Source organism: Clupea harengus, chromosome 26, assembly GCF_900700415.2.
Source record: "Clupea harengus chromosome 26, Ch_v2.0.2, whole genome shotgun sequence".
NCBI lineage: Eukaryota > Metazoa > Chordata > Actinopteri > Clupeiformes > Clupeidae > Clupea > Clupea harengus.
The window spans coordinates 4,394,228-4,413,767 of NC_045177.1; the positions used below are offsets into that span (position 1 = coordinate 4,394,228).

The 19,540-nt window shown below is 41.7% G+C and overlaps 2 protein-coding genes across 4 annotated transcripts; one reads left to right on the forward strand and one right to left on the reverse strand.

Moving 5' to 3' along the window:
- Window positions 1-2,277: 2,277 nt before the first annotated feature.
- Window positions 2,278-9,427, forward strand: tmem178 (transmembrane protein 178). Its single transcript, XM_031564014.2, has 5 exons — window positions 2,278-2,492; window positions 2,722-3,185; window positions 5,622-5,735; window positions 6,504-6,641; window positions 8,373-9,427. The coding sequence occupies exons 2-5, from the start codon at window positions 2,774-2,776 to the stop codon at window positions 8,612-8,614; spliced, it is 906 nt and encodes a 301-aa protein (XP_031419874.1). The 5' UTR covers window positions 2,278-2,492; window positions 2,722-2,773; the 3' UTR covers window positions 8,615-9,427.
- Window positions 9,428-15,332: 5,905 nt separating this feature from the next.
- yju2b (YJU2 splicing factor homolog B) lies at window positions 15,333-19,471 on the reverse strand. Of its 3 annotated transcripts, XM_031564018.2 has the most exons (10): window positions 18,821-19,471; window positions 18,551-18,605; window positions 18,389-18,442; window positions 18,210-18,292; window positions 18,006-18,122; window positions 17,636-17,778; window positions 17,084-17,256; window positions 16,463-16,601; window positions 15,817-16,027; window positions 15,333-15,780 (listed from the first exon to the last, which is right to left on the reverse strand). In XM_031564018.2, the coding sequence occupies exons 1-10, from the start codon at window positions 19,006-19,008 to the stop codon at window positions 15,438-15,440; spliced, it is 1,506 nt and encodes a 501-aa protein (XP_031419878.1). In that variant the 5' UTR covers window positions 19,009-19,471; the 3' UTR covers window positions 15,333-15,437. The 3 variants fall into 3 exon arrangements, with proteins under 3 accessions (XP_031419878.1, XP_012689307.2, XP_031419877.1); XM_012833853.3 differs by having other exon boundaries at window positions 15,333-16,027; window positions 19,167-19,471; XM_031564017.2 differs by having other exon boundaries at window positions 15,333-16,027.
- Window positions 19,472-19,540: the final 69 nt, after the last annotated feature.

Sequence of the window (19,540 nt, forward strand, 5' to 3'; positions counted from 1 at the left end):
TTTCCACTGATGGCACACTGCACATCAGGAGCAATTAGGGGTTCAGTGTCTTGCTCAAGGACGCTTCGACAGGGAATCGAACTAGCAACCTTCTGATTACTAAACGACTTCTCTACCACTGTACCACGGTCGCCCTTCTTAGTGGCAGATAGCTGTTACAGTTTCCATCCCGTGGGTGCCAAACCCCTGCAGCATCAGTCAGTTCAGGAGCATTGATCTGCTTAATGTTGAAGGGGAAATCAACTTCTCCATTATGGCCAGGAGGATGACCAGCTATCTCAAGAGCAATGGGTACAACACTGGTTGCCAGAGGGCATGTGTGCCATGGTGTGTAGAACACTCAGCAATAATCTGGGCACAGATCCAGAGAGCTTAAAGAGAGCGAGGTGACCTGCATGTCATGTGGCTGGACCTTGTCAATGCACACGGGTCTGCCTCTCACCAACTCGTCCACTTCGCCCTGGATTTCTTTTGCATCCCTGACTGAATTAGAAAGCTGGTTGCCAGACAATTCTGGGACCGCCGAATATGCTATGCCCATTAGTTTTTCACCACAGGTTGGCAACAGCTGGAAGTAGGCATTGCCATGGGATGCTCTATCTCCCCCATCCTGTTCATTGCAGCTTTTGAGATCATCCTAATTGGGGCATGGTCGATGGTCGGAGGGGTAAAACTGCAAATCAGGACAAAGGCTACCACAGCTGATAAGTTACATGGACGACATGACAAGCTCGTGGCATGGGCAAGGATGAGGATAAAGCCCTTAAAGTGGTGAAGTCTGTCTCCTCGGAAAGGAATAAGAAGTGACCACACTCTCTTTCAGATACTGATTCTGATACTGATTGTTGCAGGTGGAGAGATCTCATTGATGTCTAGACAACCCGTCCATAGCCTTGGACGAGCCTACACAGCAGAGCTCTCAGACAGGCAGACTTTATTGGAACTTCATTTTGTATGTCATTTCAGTGTAAGGCAGGGATTGTAAATTTGGAGTATACAAGCAACACAGACTGTTTTTAAAATGATAAAAAATTAAATAGAAATGAATTGTGGATTCTCTCACATTAACTCAGCACCACTGAATTCTTCAGCTCACAGGAAGTGACTCTCTCCATTGTTTACACAAATTCAGACATTCCTCATTCCTGTCATTCAGATAAATATTTATTATGCACAAATAAGACATTCTTTAAAGAGATATCTGGTGGGATGTATTCATCAGTTTTTGTTGTAGTCTTGATTGTTAACTTATAAAGTTGTTTTAATTGTTTTACTTATAACATATAAAGATGTGGATTACTTTGTAGCCTAAAATTTTAGATGGTGGTTTTCTTTTATGGTTGCCTATATGAAGTGGATATCAAAGTTATCAGTAGGCTAACCTATTTGAGTTTTTTTTTGTCTAATAGCTCTCCTGCCCGTGAAAAGGAAAGCAGTACTATGGAGGTTTTGGATTTAAAACGATTTTATATCTGAGTTGTAAGTGCTTGTGTTTCCTTCAGGACATATACGTACATATATATAGTTTAGCCAACTCTGTTATTCCTTATTAACCCTATTTAGCATACTTGTGACAGTCCAATCCATAAGAATACCCTTCATTGCCTACTGTTACACATTGAAGTGGGCAGTGAAAACATAGATCTTGTTTGAATCTAGTTATGACAATGCCAATTTGAGTTCAACTGGTGTAGTAGACCATGCAATCTACAATGGCAGGCTATACAAATGACAATATTTAAGCTTTGTATGATATTTTGTTTATTCATTCTCATAGGTTTATCTCATGGTGCCTTAGGTAGTCATCATGTTTAGCCAATGGCCTTGAAACTGCACAGATACCATTACATTTAAGTTTGGAAAAAGAGGGGCTGTATTTAACACAAATCCCTATGCAATGTGCCAATCTGACCAAGTACATATCATACATATCAGTACCATACATGGAATGCCCCAAAGGGAGGTCTACTTATGAGACTGTAAAATGACAAAGCTATCGGATCTAGGTTGCTTTCATGCATAAATATACTCCAGAGATACATAGCTTTCAGTAATATAACTCAGAGACACATAGCTTTCAGAAGTATACTCCAGAGACACATGGCTTTCAGTGGGCTAATATACTTCAGAGATACATACTGTAGCTTTCAGTAAATATACTCCAGAGATAAATAGCTTTCAGGAATATACTCCAGAGATACTCCATAGCTTTCAAAAATATACTCCAGAGATACTCCATAGCTCTCAGTAAAATATAGGGAGCATTTGCCCCCCCAAGTGGTAGCGGTGACTCCTTGGCTCATGCACTATATGACACAACGCTCGCGATGGAAGTCTAACGGACACACCCTTCGCTAAGGTTGGCACAGGCGCGACAACCTTGACATTCCCTCACACTTCTGTCGGCAAGGGAATGACTCCCATAACGAATGATTTGGATCGACTATACAACTTTTCCCCTTTGAAGACGATTACTGACACGGAGCGCGCAGGTAAACAGACGGTACTATCGCAGGCACGTTCGGCGCAGCCCGTATACCTATAGCCCGCTATTAGACTACTGATTTTGCAAAATACACCCCACCTGTGCGGCTACTGCCTATGCTACTGTATTTAGCACTAGGGATGTTATAGGCTTGAATAAGTGACATGTATTAGGAGTCATTTGCAGAGAGAGTTGTTGATAAATAATGCCTAAACAAGGATAATTGATGTTCTAAGGTCATCCCGTGGATAAGAAGACCGTGCAGAACTCTGGTCTGATGGTTGAAACATGGAGAAACAACCGCTTGTAACGACGCTCAGCTTGTCCATGAGCCTTCTGTCTCTAATTCTACTGGTTACCGCTATTTTCACGGACCACTGGTATGAAACGGACACCAGGCGACACAAAGAAAACTGTGATCAGTATGGGACTGACTCCAACGATCAGAAAAACAGGGAGATGCCCATTTACCACCTGCCGCTAGTTGACAGCGGCAACCCCAGGCGCAACCTTGCTCTGATGAAACCTATCCACGTCGGAAGCAGAGAAGAGGAATTGCTCGAAAATTGGAGGGCGATTTTGGGAATGGGGATTTTGGAGACGGAGTGTGGGAGACCGCTGTTCTCCACCTATTCTGGTCTGTGGCGAAAATGCTACTTTCAGGGTATTGACCGGGATATTGACAAACTCATATCAAAAGGTAAGATAAGAAAAAAAGTACACTTGCCCACCTAACAAGATGGAACTAGTGAGTGCAGTGTTTTTTGGCTGTGGTCTTGTTCTTGTTTGTTGTTGTTTGATTTGATTTGTAACATAGTGTTGCGTTCAACTCAAGGCTAAATTGTGCGTTGCGTCAAAAGAGAGGGCTTTTAATTCGCCAGCTTATGCCGAATCGTTTCCTGAGCAAATCGATGAAAGTGCATCTTCATAGGCCTATTATAGATCGGCTGATTCATCACGTTTCTATCCTTGTCGATAGCAATACCATCGGACAGGCGGTTTGGTACAATAATCAGTGTCGGCCTAGTTCTTGCTTTTTAAACTCGTAGTAGAGACTTCAAATTTCTTATCTCCATAGTTTAAAGTCTATTTTTAAGTTATAGCATGCCTGCATTGGCAAAATGCTGACAATGGCCTATGGTCATGTTTTAAAGGCCAATTAAATGTTTTATTTAACATTGCTACGTAATGGCCTAAGGTGCCATAGCTTGGACAAAAATGGAATAAGTCATCTAGGGAAATGGTGCAGGTAGATATCTTATAATGCTAGGCTTTACCAAGCCAAGACAGTTTCTAACAGATATCTTATAATGCTAGGCTTTACCAAGCCAAGACCGTTTCTAACTTGTTTTAATATATCTTATAATGCTAGGCTTTACCAAGGCAAGACAGTTTCTAACTTGTTTTTCAGGCAGGAGAGAAGCCACAGGAAGCACTTGACCTTCATCCAGGAGGATCTTTGATTTCTGGCATAGGCGATTAGATGTGTAATATTTGACACTATACCTTATTGTATATGTGTGCCAGTTGAAATGAGACGGAAATGCATTAGTGGTAAATATGGCTTCTGAGTAGGCTAGTCATAATTTCATAATAAGTATCAACTTATTTGTTTTAGGTTTAATGTATTGCTAATGCTACTGGGAATGTACTAATTGAAAGGGGTTTGACACCATTATCAGGCTAGAATTTGTGCAAATTGTGTTTCATTGTAAATATGTCACACCTGTCAATGTAGAAGTCTAAAGCAACAACAAGAAGCTGAAGGATTCAGCTCACAAGCTGTGTGAGGTTGTTTTCATGAGGAGAGAACTCAAAGACTGCATTCACTTGGCCTGATTGCTGCAGTCCCCTGTGTAGCTCTGGCTCCTGCAGACGAACTGGTCCACCACTGAAGCCAAATTTTTGAATTCAGGCATATAGTGACAGAAGGTCACGCAGGGGGGTCGGAGGAGTGAGGCTGCAGTTCTGAAAGTTCTAAAGCATTCAGGCAATGTGATGAGCAGAGGCCTTTCAAACTTAAGGAGAGTGATAACAGGCACACATTCGAGCATTACTTATTGATAGATGGGTTTGGAGGATGATGAATAAAACAGCAGATAATTTATGTAATTTATTCCTGCCACTTTACTGATTCAAAATTGGTATGTATTATCATAATGCTGAAATCATGCTTCACTCTTGTCTTCACTTACTGTTAAATACTCTCTGTTAAGGTAGTCTTATGAGGCTCATCACGATAGCTGAGTGTGAGGGTTATTATGGGATTTAAAGATGATGCATTCTCTCTACACAGGTATTGTGTGATTTAAAGATGATGCATTCTCTCTCCACAGGTATTATGTGATTTAAAGAGGATGCATTCTCTCTACAAATGTATTGTGTGATTCAAAGAGGATGCATTCTCTCTACACAGGTATTATGTGATTTAAAGAGACTGGATTCTGTCTGCACAGGTATTATGTGATTTAAAGAGGATGCATTCTCTCTACAAATGTATTGTGTGATTCAAAGAGGATGCATTCTCTCTACACAGGTATTATGTGATTTAAAGAGACTGGATTCTGTCTGCACAGGTATCATGTGATTTAAAGAGGATGCATTCTCTCTACACAGGTATTATGTGATTTAAAGAGGCTGTGTTCTGTCTCCACAGGTATTATGTGATTTAAAGAGACTGTATTCTGTCTCCACAGGTATTATGTGATTTAAAGAGACTGCGTTCTCTCTACACAGGTATTATGTGATTTAAAGAGGCTGTGTTCTGTCTGCACAGGTATTATGTGATTTAAAGAGACTGCGTTCTCTCTACACAGGTATTATGTGATTTAAAGAGACTGGATTCTGTCTGCACAGGTATCATGTGATTTAAAGAGGATGCATTCTCTCTACACAGGTATTATGTGATTTAAAGAGGCTGTGTTCTGTCTCCACAGGTATTATGTGATTTAAAGAGACTGTATTCTGTCTCCACAGGTATTATGTGATTTAAAGAGGATGCATTCTCTCTACACATGTATTGTGTGATTCAAAGAGGATGCATTCTCTCTACACAGGTATTATGTGATTTAAAGAGGCTGTGTTCTGTCTCCACAGGTATTATGTGATTTAAAGAGACTGCGTTCTGTCTCCACAGGTATTGCAGATCAGTGCACTACTGTAAAGTATCACTTCTCCCAGCCCATCCGGCTCAGGAACATCCCTCTGAACCTCACCAGGACCATCCAGCAGGACGAGTGGCACCTCCTGCGTAAGGCCTCGTGTTTCCTGAGAGCGTTTCCACTATGGATCTCACTCCTACTCGGTGTCTGTTAGCTCCTGTTGGGGAGGCTGCACAGCAATAGTCAATCAATCAATCAATCAATTCAATTTTATATAGCGCTTCTCTATATACCCGAAGTCGCTTTACAGAGTCCAGAGTCCAGTAGTCATACACACACAGTCATACCGGTGGTGGTAAGCTACCTCAGTAGCCACAGCTGCCCTGGGGCAGACTGACAGAAGCGTGGCTGCCAATCAGCGCCAACGGCCCCTCCGACCACCACCGACATTCATTCATATTCATAGTGTTGCTTCAATGTGTTTGTTGCGCTAACAAAACTCTTCCCTGTCCTTCCTTTAAAGATACATTTATTTTAAAATAATGGTTGCATTTACATTTATTTTACCATGATATTGTACTGTGTTATTATTATGTGAACAATAGCATCAGGAATAATGTGTCTCTGCAATAACTTCCAATGTAAAAGTCTAAACTTTTATGGATTAACTGTTGTTTTCAACCTTGGAAATTGGAGATTCAACCTTAGACATAATAGTATCATATTTAACATACAGTCATACAGTGTCACTTTTCACTACCTGTCTAAACATACGCAGCTCTGAGCCAAAAGCATCTTGAGTTGCCTAGAATAAAAGTGCTACATATCTTTATTCAAGGCCTGTTGCCTAGTCACTGTGTGGGTGGTTGTCATGGATACAGTGTGTGTGTGTGTGTGTGTGTGTGTTTCATGGGCAGATCTCCGGCGAATCACAGCAGGATTCCTGGGGATGGCAGCTGCCGTGCTGCTGTGCGGGAGCATCGTGGCGACCGTGGGCTTCTTCTGGGAGGAGAGCCTAACCCAGCACGTCTCTGGACTCCTCTTCCTCATGGCAGGTAAGCTACACAGATGTCCTCCACTAGCCAACAGCCGATCTGGATGCACTCCACTGGTTTCCTATGGTTTTACTTCACTGCACATCAGGTTCAGCTCACCACTAGTCTTCTGGATTTTCAGTTCTTTGTATATATGGATCTCAAAAGCAGTCTTTTGCAGTCAACCACTCTCTCATATCTTTATATAATAATAATAATAATAATAATAAGTTATTGTAGTTAATAATAATAAGACTAATAAGTTATTGTAGTTAATAATAATAAGACTGAGAGGACATTTTATTTATAAAGCAAGTCGAAAATCTCAAAGTGATGCATCGAAAAAATAGTATGCAAAAAACTGTTTTGAGATGCTCCTTAATATATCTCTAGTCTGTGGTTCTCTAAGGACATTGGGAAGACATTCCTCTCCATCTCTCCACCCACTTGTCTTTAATTTAGCACTTGGAACCCGTCGAAGGAGGATGTTGTTGGAAGTTAGGTTACAGAAGGTGGATGGGGGCTTGAGTGGTCTCATGTAGTGAGTAGTCAACCATGTTGAAATGTGGACTGAATGTCTGAGGCAACAATAACAGTATTAGCACTTCTAATTAACATGTCTAAACCAACACAGAGGCCTCCTGAAGGTGGGCCCCGAAGGAAGATTGAAAGATTGGGTAAAGGTATAGGGAAATTCCGAAGTTAGAGGTGGGTCTGAAGAAAAGTAATTAGATTGTAGCCTTGTTAGCACGCATTTTTAGTTTTCTCATAACTGTGAGATATGATGATGTAATAGGTCCATGTTGAAGTCCCGTTTTCATCCACATAGCAGTGAAATTATACGTCTTGGTTTCTGGTTACATCACTAACTGGGTGTTATCTATTCTTACAATGTCGTCTGGAGACATCTTCAGTTCTCCCTGTTAAATTGGAATGAAACCAATCCAAAGTCTGCTCCCCTGTTCAGCTGTGTTGAATGCAGCTAGCAGGAATCAAGGAACAGGGAGCGCTAGCATCAGTAGCCATAGCAGTAGGCTATGTAAGCTGAGCAGAGCAGTTTCTGTGAGCCGAACAGAAAGCAGACTGGAACCACGAGAGATCATGACACTGTGCATGGTCCTATAGTTGGGGCGAGTATGGGGCGAAAGTGGTACAGGAGGTAGAGAAGTCGTTTAGTAATCAGAAGGTTGCTAGTTCGATTCCCTGTCGAAGCGTCCTTGAGCAAGACACTGAACCCCTAATTGCTCCTGATGTGCAGTGTGCCATCAGTGTAAAAATGTAAAATGAGTATACATTGTAAGTCGCACATATGTAAGTCGCTTTGGATAAAAGCGTCTGCTAAATGACTAAATGTAAATGTAAATGTAGTTGAGCAGCAGTCACTCACCCTGGCCCTGTAGGTGGGAAAGGGAGGTTGGAGAACAGCCTGTATTTGGAGATGTCTGGATCCAAAGATGGCTTCTTCAAGTGGTGTTAATGATAGCTGTTTTAAGAGCTGTTGGAACATGTGCAGGGAGTGGCTGATGATATGGGAGGTGAGTGGAGATAAGGTCACAGCTCACTCTGTATGACTTTAGGAAAACTGAAGAGGCTGGAGAGATCCATAGATCTCGTAGTACACTGTGGACAGCTTTTTTTTTAAATGTGTTCAGAGCACATACTTCTAGGTTGGGATTTGTTGATATCCAGTACAGACCTTCTAACAGCATTTAAGGCATTGGTCCTTACAGTCTGTTCACTGTATCATTTCAGGATTTTTCTGCTCCGTATCCCTGTGCACCTACGCAGCAAGCGTGTCCTATGAACTTTCTCGAAACCCACCTTTTATCTACGGTCTCCCTGGCGACGTAGACCATGGCTACAGCTGGTCCATCTTCTGTGCTTGGATCAGCCTGGGTCTCAGTGTGGCCTCGGGGTCTCTCTGCACCACATACCCCTTCGTGAGCCGCACTAGGGCCCTCCGCTCCAAAACCGCCCGGGAGTCTTCAGTATGAGCCGCTCCTGGTTCACATGGGGACCCCTTACAGCCCAGCTCCTGTGGCCAGTGAAGATGGAACTTTGGAATACTCACGTCAACAGTTTGATTTAATCCCTCAAAGTTTAACATAAAATGTCAAATGTTTCCTGCAGGAGATTGGAATCCCAGCCTTGGCATAGTGTTGGCAGGCACAAGTCCGTCATGTAGTATTACTCTACACATTAAGGTGTTAAGTGCAGTGTGTTAGTGTTACAGAATGTCATCTAAGGCATATTAATCTATGTATGTCAACACAAACGCCCTCCCAGCACACACATAGTGTACACACAGGCATTGACTTTGATTCAAGATAATGTTTATGTAAAAAAAAAAAAAAAAAAAAGACAACCACACATAAAGCATTATGAGTGGGTATATATGGGACTCTTAATATGAAGCCAGCTGTGGTGGGTGAATATGAGTTGTTTGTTACATCTATTGTCATGTGAAACCCTCACAATAGGGAACTTGTGTGGGACAGGTTTTCAGATCAGGTGTCACAATTTGTTGTATGCAGCAAAGTGGATTTTGTTTTGCTGACACTATTAGTATTCAGGACTGTGGCACCATTGATTACCAGGGTCAAGTACCCTTTTCCTTGTTGAATATTAATCAGACACTCAAGGTTCGGCCTTCGTGCCAACTGAAAACCCTGTATATGTAAGCTGTGTACTGTATGAATGGCATTGACTATCAATTGTTTTTATTGTTGTACAAAAACAATGCTGCAAGACATTACTGGTCAAATGTACACAACTGGTAGATAAAATTGAAACAAAAAAGTACTGATAAATACCCATCCCAGGCCAAATGAAATGTATGTTGCATTATAGAAATAGCCATGGACACAAAGCGAGTGACAGTTATTGCCCAGGAGAACTTTGATTAAAGATGTATATTGATTAAAGATGTATATTGATTTATTGAAGATGTATATTGATTGATTAAAGATGTATATTGATTGATTGGACCTTCGTTGTGGACACTTCAGCCTTTACCTAATGTTATAAAGGTGGGTCTAATTACAAAGGCACTTCTGATTACTCCTGACCTCCTAGACAAAATAAAAGTGTTTGAACTGTAAATAAAATTCATTCAGTATCACTAGTTTTCTAAATTCACACAAGCATTGTCCCGTGCCATCTGCTGGTTAGTTAGTTGGTCTTGTATATACAAAACACAAATCACCTGGGTGTTGCAACACAGACATTTTACCTAAGCACCTTTTCCTCTGTTACTAGTTATTGACCTGAGTAGTGCTGGGACCAAGTGTCATCCTGTCAGGCTAAACAAACCTGCTATTCATGTCCTCTACATAGCACAGGAACTGAAAGAAGGGAAGCGCTGCAATTATTATGGTAAGTCAAAGAAAATGGTCTCCCTCAGCTTTCCTGTTTTTTTTTTTAGCTCTGTCAAGTGAGGCTAATGCATCCTTATGTGCCTGCTACATAATTAGCAGAATTTGCAAGCAGCTGCACATCTAATAATTAGCATCAATCGGTCTGGCAACTCAAGGTCAACTCTGGTCTCGGCCAAAATAATTGGCTAGCTTCACCAGACTATAAAAATGTGTTGCACTCATCCCAATGTCTTTAATTAATGTAAACTTAATATGTTTACAGTTATCATATTGACCTAGACGTAATTTGTAATGATTGCCACCAGTGATTTGTTGAAAATCCTTTTAGCCCTTTTAGCAATAGGGGAGAGTGGGGTGAGTTGTGCCAGTTTTTACTTAAAGTGACTATAAAAGCGAGGCCATGACAGTAATGCTTCCAACTAAAATATGTACATATATTTCAGGATGTGGTGCATCCCTGGGAACAATCACTTTGGATCTGAAATATAGTATTTAAGAAATTTAAGAAAAGTGGTCTTGTGGCACAACTTTCCCCCGGTGCGGGGTAAGTTGTGCCTTTAGAGAGAATACATTGGGGTAAATTGTGCCATTGATTATTGAAGTAAAACAGTATATTTTCATCTCAGAAACTGTGATGCTATATAAAAGCTACACAAATTCAATACAAAATTACTCATTTAAGGTTTATTTAAAGTTTTTTGCAACATCAAAGGCCGATTTTTTACAAGCCTATTGCGCACATGAGCACATCAAAGGTCAATTTTCTTAAACAAGGCCTAGGGCTTCATGAACACATCAGAACAAAGTTGAGTTCAAATGAAAACAAATGAGCAATTCTATTTAAAGGTAATTTACATGAACACATGTTCAGAACGAAATTAAATTGAAATGAAGACAAAATTGACTGCAATTCTCTTCACAGATCACTGGCACAACTTAATCCAGGCCCTTTGGCACAAATCACCCCAATCCCACCTTTTTGGAAAAAATGCATCATCCAGCAGTTTTGAGTTAAAATCATGCTAGCTATATAGACTCAAAGTGTAGCTTACCAAAGCACTAAAACATGTGTGAAATGTTTTCAAACTTGTCTATAACTGTTCAGACACAACAATCAAAAAACCTTGATCATTGAAATTTTACTTTGGAAGGCAAAAAACAGTTTTTTTAACTTAAATGTGCTTATCTCTCATGCAATGAGGCTCTCTTCTTTGCAGGATGAGTAAAATGGCTGACTCTTCAAAAATGTGTGGTTATTTGACCAATTTCTTCTATGGTTCCCTAGAAACAGGGGGTGGCACAAATCACCCCACTCTCCCCTATGCAGCTCCCGAGTCCTGAGGTAACTAGGGTGAATTTCCATATTGATTTCAGCAGCAGCTGAGGTTTTATTTTTCATGTCTTTCAGTAGGATTGACATCTGGCCTACGCTGCAATAACCCTTCTAAAGGACAATTTCGGGAAGATGAAAATAGTAGCCTGTAAATCCTCTGCACAGCCTACACGCAAAAACATTCATGTAACACTGGGCAACGTCTTACAATACAATTGGGTGATGCTGCACATGGTACTTATTTTACATTTACATTTAGTCATTTAGCAGACGCTTTTGTCCAAAGCGACGTACAAGGGAGAGAACAGTCAAGCTGCGAGCATTAGAACCCTGGTGTAACAATAAATACTACTTTACATAAGAAAAACGAAATAGAAAAGAAAAAGAAGTGCAGAAATGTAACCGCTGTAAGTGCAAGTTAAGCACTAGTCGAAGTGCCAGTTTAGGAAGGGAAGTGCTCTCTCAGCCCCTCCTCAGGTGATATCGGTTTATCATGGGCTGGTTTTCAATCAGCCGCTCTCTACAAAGATGCCTCCACTTGTTTTTTTTTTTAGATTCTGTAACATTTGTCTTTTTTTACCTAAATGGCCCACGACGGACTACTGCAGTAGCTGAGATATCTTTGGAACTTTTGTCTTGCTGGACTGAAAATACAAGCCTGATCTCAATTAGCCATCGTACATATGCGTACGAAAAATGTGAACATACAAATTGTTAGTGATACATACGAAATAAAGTGGAGGACTGGCGGTTTGCATACGCAAGTACACGGTGTAAGAGTGAAGCAAAAAGGAAATTCGGTAGTGCATGGTAAACCCATTACAAAACCCAATTTAACAAAAGCGTCAGTATAATTTGTCGTCTGCAATTTCAGTAACCTGCTGTTTTATTTCATCGATGCCTCTCCTTATACGACAAGACTTTAACCTTTGATGGAGGAGATGAGGTTATGCTCATGGCCTGCTTTAAGACTATAAATGGCAAAACATCACATGATTTGGTTAGTCTAACCTAATGTGGGGTTTGATTTCAGATTGACACCAATTGACATCAATTTCAGTAACCTGCTATTTTATTGCATCAATTCCTCTCCTTATACCACGTTAGCGCGGATGGAGGAGATGTATGGAGAACATTTTTTCATAATTGTTTGTAAATGCACAAGCCACACATGTTCAATAGTATACATGTAAAGTCCACAAACACACAACTCCTTACTTGTGACTTTTACGGTCTCATTTGAACAAACATGTCGTACAAATCAATGTCATCAATTCAATTGTGAAAGGTTGTAAGTCAAGTTGTAAGTTGTAAGCTTGTGAAATGAAATGTAAGGAAATGGATCATAAAGAACCCACATACAGCCTAGCTCCGACACGACTATTTAAATGAAAACTGTAACTGTAACTATTAAATCGCTTACTTTTTTGTTGTTGAAATCACAGTTCTACCACCACAGTGAAATGAAATTCGGCTAAACAAAAGCTTTTCGATAGATGTCCACCTGGTGGCAGTAGAGCGTGACATTGAATTTGCCACGTTTTTTTTTCAGATTTAGCCAACATAGGCCTACCGAAAATAGCCTAAAGAAATGTTGGTCATTTTATCTGAAAAAGGAGAAAGGTTAGATAGACGGAAGGTGGATGACTTTTTACGAATCTCATCGTCTGTGGTCCTCTTACGCCTATTAAAAACTGTCAAACTAAACTAACTATTACGTTATGTCCAGACCTTCTGTATGTTCCAAGTAGGACTACTTGCCGTGGAAACGTTGCCCAGATGCAGGCTTAGCTCCTGTTGTAGCCTACTCTTCACATGATATTGATACCACATCTCTATCTGGATACCGTATAGATCGTTTTGTGTATGTTAAGCTGAGGCATTTTTGACGACATTTAGTCCATTTTAGTTTTCCTTGTGCTGTGTATATCACATGTCCCTTGGCTCAGGTGAAAATATCTGAACACATGCAGGACAGAACTATAATGTGCAAAGGTGACAGGTGACATTTATGAGGCACGATCATTTTTGGATCGGCTTTGATTGGCAATAATGAATCACCATAGACTTCATTATCACAATAGACATGTGATCTGATAGAATTCTTCTTAAAAAAATATGAATGAACAGACTTAAAACTGGGACATAAAAGACAGTTTAAACTCTCTTGCTCATCTGGCTCATGGCCTGTGAAAGTTTGCTCATTTGGCTCATGGCCTGTGAAAGTTCATTGTCTGTCATGTTCTTTCTGGAAAGTCTTCAACGTGTCCTTTTCCTTGTTGTATTAAACGGTGTGTTTAACTTGAGTGATGAGATTTCCTGTGACTTCTCTGATGAATGATAGTCTCTCACCTGTTTCCCTGTGCCATATATCACCACCACTGTAAATGATCACATAATTTTTTTATGTGAACTAATTGTGTGTTAGCTATGTTTAGGCTACGTTATCTCAAGGGATTTCTACTTAACTGCCTAATTTCAGGCGAATGTTGTTGAGTTCACTGCTGGTGTGAACCCAAGTTAGCACATAGCACACATATCTCCACTTCCTTGATGTTTTCATTTTGTATTTGCATATTCTCTGTCATCTTGTTCATTTCCATAAAAAAACCTATGTTACACAAGCATAAAGAGAGGACATTCATCTGTTAAGTTGTTAACATTTCAGTTTTAACACGTCAACATTATGGTTTGATAACTCTACCTCACCAGACCAAAATCTAGGGTCTGTAATATAGGGTCTGTTATAATATAGGGTCTGTAATATAATAAATAATAACATTGTCATAAACACCTTGACAGAACTGGAAGCCTTCATGGTGGGTCAGTGCAGAAATGGACAGTAATTGGACAGTTACTAAAAGTGTTGCTTTTGAGCCAATGCCATAATGCCTTTTCTTTTAGATAGAGCAGGGGTTTTCAACTGGTTTTGTCCCAGGGACCACCATTCTGACCAGAAAGTAATCCGCGGCCCACTGATGTGCCAGTGATTCCCAAAACATTTTACAGTCCCGTACCCTTCTTTTTCATGTTTGTAACCGCCGCCGCCAAGCCCCCTCCCCCCGCACACATATTCTGCTTATAATACTTGTCAGTGTAATTTCTTCGCTGAATATGGGTCTACATCAGTATTTTGGGCAATTCAGACATAAATATGTCGACGGACCCAGGTACATTTATAAAACTAAAAAAAAGTCAATGGTGAACTGATCAACATAGGCTCATGTGGCGGACCCCCTGCAATGCTGTCGCGGACCACCAGGGGGCCACGCACCTCTCCGGACCCACTGCAGGTTGCTTACTGCACCAAGGATGGAGTTGAAGATGCCATCATCTACCTGCTTCAGCGAGCCCACTCTCACTTGGCCAAAGCAGGCAGCAGATGCTGGGTGTTCACCTGGACAACACACTGGACTGGAAATGTAACACTGAGGCTGTTTTGAGGCGTCAGCTCTGCGGTTTACACACTTTCAACCAAGGTGACGTATAGTTTATCAATGTTTGAGAGAACATAGGGTTTTAGACCCCTGCTCTACTAGTTGTCTACCAGGAACAGGGCAGGTCTGTTGGCTGTTCGGTAGTTAGCTTACTAGCTGTAGATAAAAACCCTTTAAAAAAAGAAAAGAAAAAAAAACAACACCTAGGACTATTTATTTTCTGTAGGACATTATATTACGACTGTATATAATCTATATCGCCATTGAGGATTGCCATTAATTAAGACAGCTTTTGGATCAGTCTGAGATTTAATTAGGATCAATCTATACTTGTACCATCTATAACACCAATATCTTGTCTTACAACAGACAACAATATATTTACAATGACAGCCCTTTCTCTTGAAAATACTGAGTGAGCAAAACAGTGACAGATTCAGAGTGATCAGATGCATCCCCAGTGGCCCCGAAAGTTAGTTAACATCTATATCGACTGTGACTTCTTTCTCCGAGCCATCATCAACAACATCAACAACAACAACCCCCCCCCCCCCCCCCCCCCCCCCCTCCACCCCCCAATGATATTCTGATATTCAGATTGAATGTGCGGTGCCACTGACCACAGTACACAAGAGCACACAAGACCTAATATGGTGATGTCCTTTGATGGCTACGGTTCACTATTGTCAGTGTCTGGATCAGAGTCACTGTAGTCTGCCACTAGAGATCTGACGACAGAAGAGCTGCTTGCATGATCCTCCTTCGGCCCACAATCCCCTCCTTCTGATGATCCACCGGTCATGTTGCTTGTGGACGTGTCCCGACTGGCATTGGAATACCCAAATGTCTCAACCCCAAATGTGTCCTTTCCTTTCTGTGTCATCTGTGTCACATTCAAATCGGTCCCAGTGGATTCCCCCGTCTCGTGCAAATCGGTTGCTGTGGCACCCCTCTCAGGGTCCGAGTCTCGGCGCTGGGGAGCGGATGGAGCCGAGGCGAGCGACGACGACGACGACGACGACGACGACGACGACGACGACGACGACGACTCGGGTCTGGGGTCCCCGCTCCTTCTGCGCACCAGGCTGAGGGCGCTGGTGGCTGGGGAGCTCAGGGCTTTGGTGGCTGCTGCCTCTTTGCCCTGCAGGCCCAGCTTGTGCAGAAGGCTGCCCGCAGCGCTCCCTGGTGTTGAGATGGGGGAGTTGAACCACGAGCGCGAGGCGATCTCCTTGCGCTTGCTCTGCTGGCGGTCGTCATAGGCTGCAGAGAGAATGTGAAGAGTGTAAGGGTGGGAGGGAAGAGACGAGGGCAGGTTAAAGATGTGTTCACCAGCATCATGGTCATTAACACCTAGTCACACTCTCAAAATCAACATAATAAACTGTGCCTATGCTCTCCTTACTGTACATACATAATATTCTCTTACACTATTAAGAATCTTAAAACCACTTCAGCTACTAATGGTTCTGCTTCTAAAATGAACGGAACATTTTTGTTTTATTTTTTATATTTACTGATGGTGATGGATTTACGTGATGGTGACATTTACCACTTGTGTACAACATAGTATCTTTTGGAAATGATATAGAAACTTAAACACACATCCTGTGTGCGACTGTGTAATGTGGCCAACGAGAGATAGATAGAAAGAAAGAAAGGAAGAAAGAAAGAAAGAAAACAATTCCTGGCACTCACAGTCAGAGCTCTGGAAGGTGAGTAGTGCTGCTAGCCTCTTGTCCTCCTCCTTCTCGGGGACCAGAGTGATGGACAGACCTGCCCTCATCTTCACTGCGTTGTCCTTCTCCTCCTGCTCCGCTATTACTTTCTTCTCATCCTACCATATGAAGCATACACACAGGAAAGATGGCCTCAGGGACAGCTCAAATAGGGGCACAAGGAACACAAACTTAACAGACGCTTGGCCATCCAGTGTAGCTTGTGGGAGTTTTGACATGACATTTGAATTAGAAATATACATCATTGTATAGAGCTGTTGGTCTGTATAGTTTTACTGTTAAAGGGTGTGTGAGAATGCTTGTCTTTCCTCTGTGTGGGGGGCGGCAGTGGTACAGGAGGTAAAGAAGTCGTTTAGTAATCAGAAGGTTGCTAGTTCGATTCCCTGTCGAAGCGTCCTTGAGCAAGGCACTGAACCCCCAATTGCTCCTGATGTGCAGTGTGCCATCAGTGTAAATGTAAAATGTGTATACATTGTAAGTCGCACATATGTAAGTCGCTTTGGATAAAAGCGTCTGCTAAATGACTAAATGTAAATGTGTTTTTGAAATGTGGATGCCTAAACAGGCAAACAATGCACACCCTAAACTTCCGGCGCAGGCTGCTGTTGAGATTGAAGTCATCCCTCCAGGCTGACTGGTGGGTCTGGATCTCGGTGAGGCTGGGCAGAGCGGCTCGGAGCTTCTCCTTGTCCTTCCCACCGTGGTCCAGCTTATACATGGGGTCGGTCTCCAGCTTCTGCTTCTCACTGTGCTCTAAAGACACAGACAGACAGAGGCGGACAGTGTTTGTGTGTGTGTGTGTGTGTGTGTGTGTGTGTGTGTGTGTGTGTGTTTGTGTGTGAGAGAAAGAGAGCAATTGTACATGAAGTTTTAGAATGATCTTAATACAAGACGTCCATATTTCCTCACCACTGTGGCTAAACACAAAAAACATCCAGGACAACAATTCACTAAAGATTCAGAAAGCTCATGTGAATTTTCACGCGATTCCACCCTCAGGAGATCAGCTTAGAAAGTTCAAAATGTAAATGTTCTTTAAGTAGTTGGATAGGAATAGAACACGCTCTACAGATGGATTGGAATAGAACACGTTCTACAGATGGATTGACTGCAGGGTGTGTGTGGACGGCACCTGTGGTGAGGATCTGCTCGTTCTCAGCCATGTCCCAGCGCTCCTCCTTGCGCTGGGCCCCGCTCACGATCACATAGTCACAGTTGGCCGGGTCCGTCTGCATCTCGATGTAGTTCACGCACAAGTGGCACTTCATCCTGAATCTGTGGCCATCAAGACACACAACACATACACATGCTCAAACACACACACACACTTAGACTGGACTTGCTGTTTAACAAAGACTACAAATGGCCCCATCACACATGAGACCCTGAAGCAAGACCCTAGAAAATCAAACCACTTACGTTACATTTTTCTGAAGTACTTTCTTCTAAATACGAGCGCAGGATATAAATAACAGTATTTAAAGAATAGCAATCCGTGTCACCTGTATATCGGTGTGGTGTAGTAGTTCCCCACTTTCTTCTTTTCTGCATTATATCGAACACCCATGCCAATGTGGTTCTTACAACCATCACACCAAATGTTGTAGGGCATCTCAAATCTGAAAATGAAGAAACAAGACTCAGTACAGCGACCACTTGTTGTCAACAAATGCCATCCAGAATATAATTTGCATATGATGTGTTACCTGATGATGAGGATGCCCTGAGACAGTTTTCTCGCCCGCTCTCGGAGGGGATGGCTGTTATTGTATCCATTAAGGGAGCCATGCTGACGGAGTGAAATGAATACGATCATCAGTATCAACACATAACTAAGAATTATGTTATTCTTATTACAAATACGTCCCATTAGTTATACTCTTACCTTAGCCGGATCAAAATCCGGGGGATAGTACTTGTTTACTCCTTTCCTTTCACCCTAGTGTGGACGAGAGGCAAACGGGTTATTAAACTCCATTCTCAGCATGGATGTAGACTACTCCAGTAGTAAACTAAATTAAGTAAAATCAAGGAGACAGACACCAACCATGTTGACAGCGGATCCTCTTCTTAGCGACTTAAAGACGATGTGGAACAACGACCTGGGGAACAAATCATAACCAAGTTACCTTAGTTTATTATTTTAAAAGTACAAAATAATGTGCTTTGCAATTGCATGCCAGGGTCCACGTGTGGGTTATAACTCCATGCAACGTCTTGTTCGCTGTTGGAAAGCTGCCTACCTAGCAGTCTTAAAACCCCAACGAACTACCGAAAGTGTTCAACATTGGATATCAAGCTAAGCTTGCCATCTCACCGATTCGTTTTCAATTGTAGAGGGGGGGTTCGGACCAGCAATAAAGCAGTAATGTTAAGGGCAAATATACCACCTCGATGGTATTGCGTCAGGTAGCTAATGTTACATATATAGCAAGCTTGTTTAGTTGGAATGCTGACGACCATGACCATATCTTGTGAGCTAACAACAACGTCTCTGGCTAACATTAGCTAGATAGACTGGGTATCTCTGTCAAAAATTAGCTTCACTGAACTAATCCACTTATGACAATCCATAAACAGGTACTTTTAAACGGACCGCATATGTGTTTTGAAAAAGTAACTGATTTTGAAGTCATATTTCGTGAAATAAACGCTAACGTTACCTGTAAAATGATCAACTTCCACCCCCCAGTCTTCTTCTCTTTCTTGGGTCTACGGAGGGACAATGTGTTATACATTCAGCTACTGCCATCTAGTGGTGATAGTAATTAGCTACGTCGAAGACTGGCCCATTCTCGCCTAAATCATCATACATTTACATTGATCTAAATGGTTAAAATAACCAAAATCCTAAATTGAGGATATTGTGTTGAAGGTTGAAGTTTTGAAAGTTTGATGTATCAACCATATGAATCAATACTCAGCAACCATACACAAATGTACACTTCCCCCCTACACTGCCCTCGAGATTATCCTTAACAATAACTGTACACTCAAGATCGGTCCCAAAATGCCTGAAGGGAATTTAAAATGTATC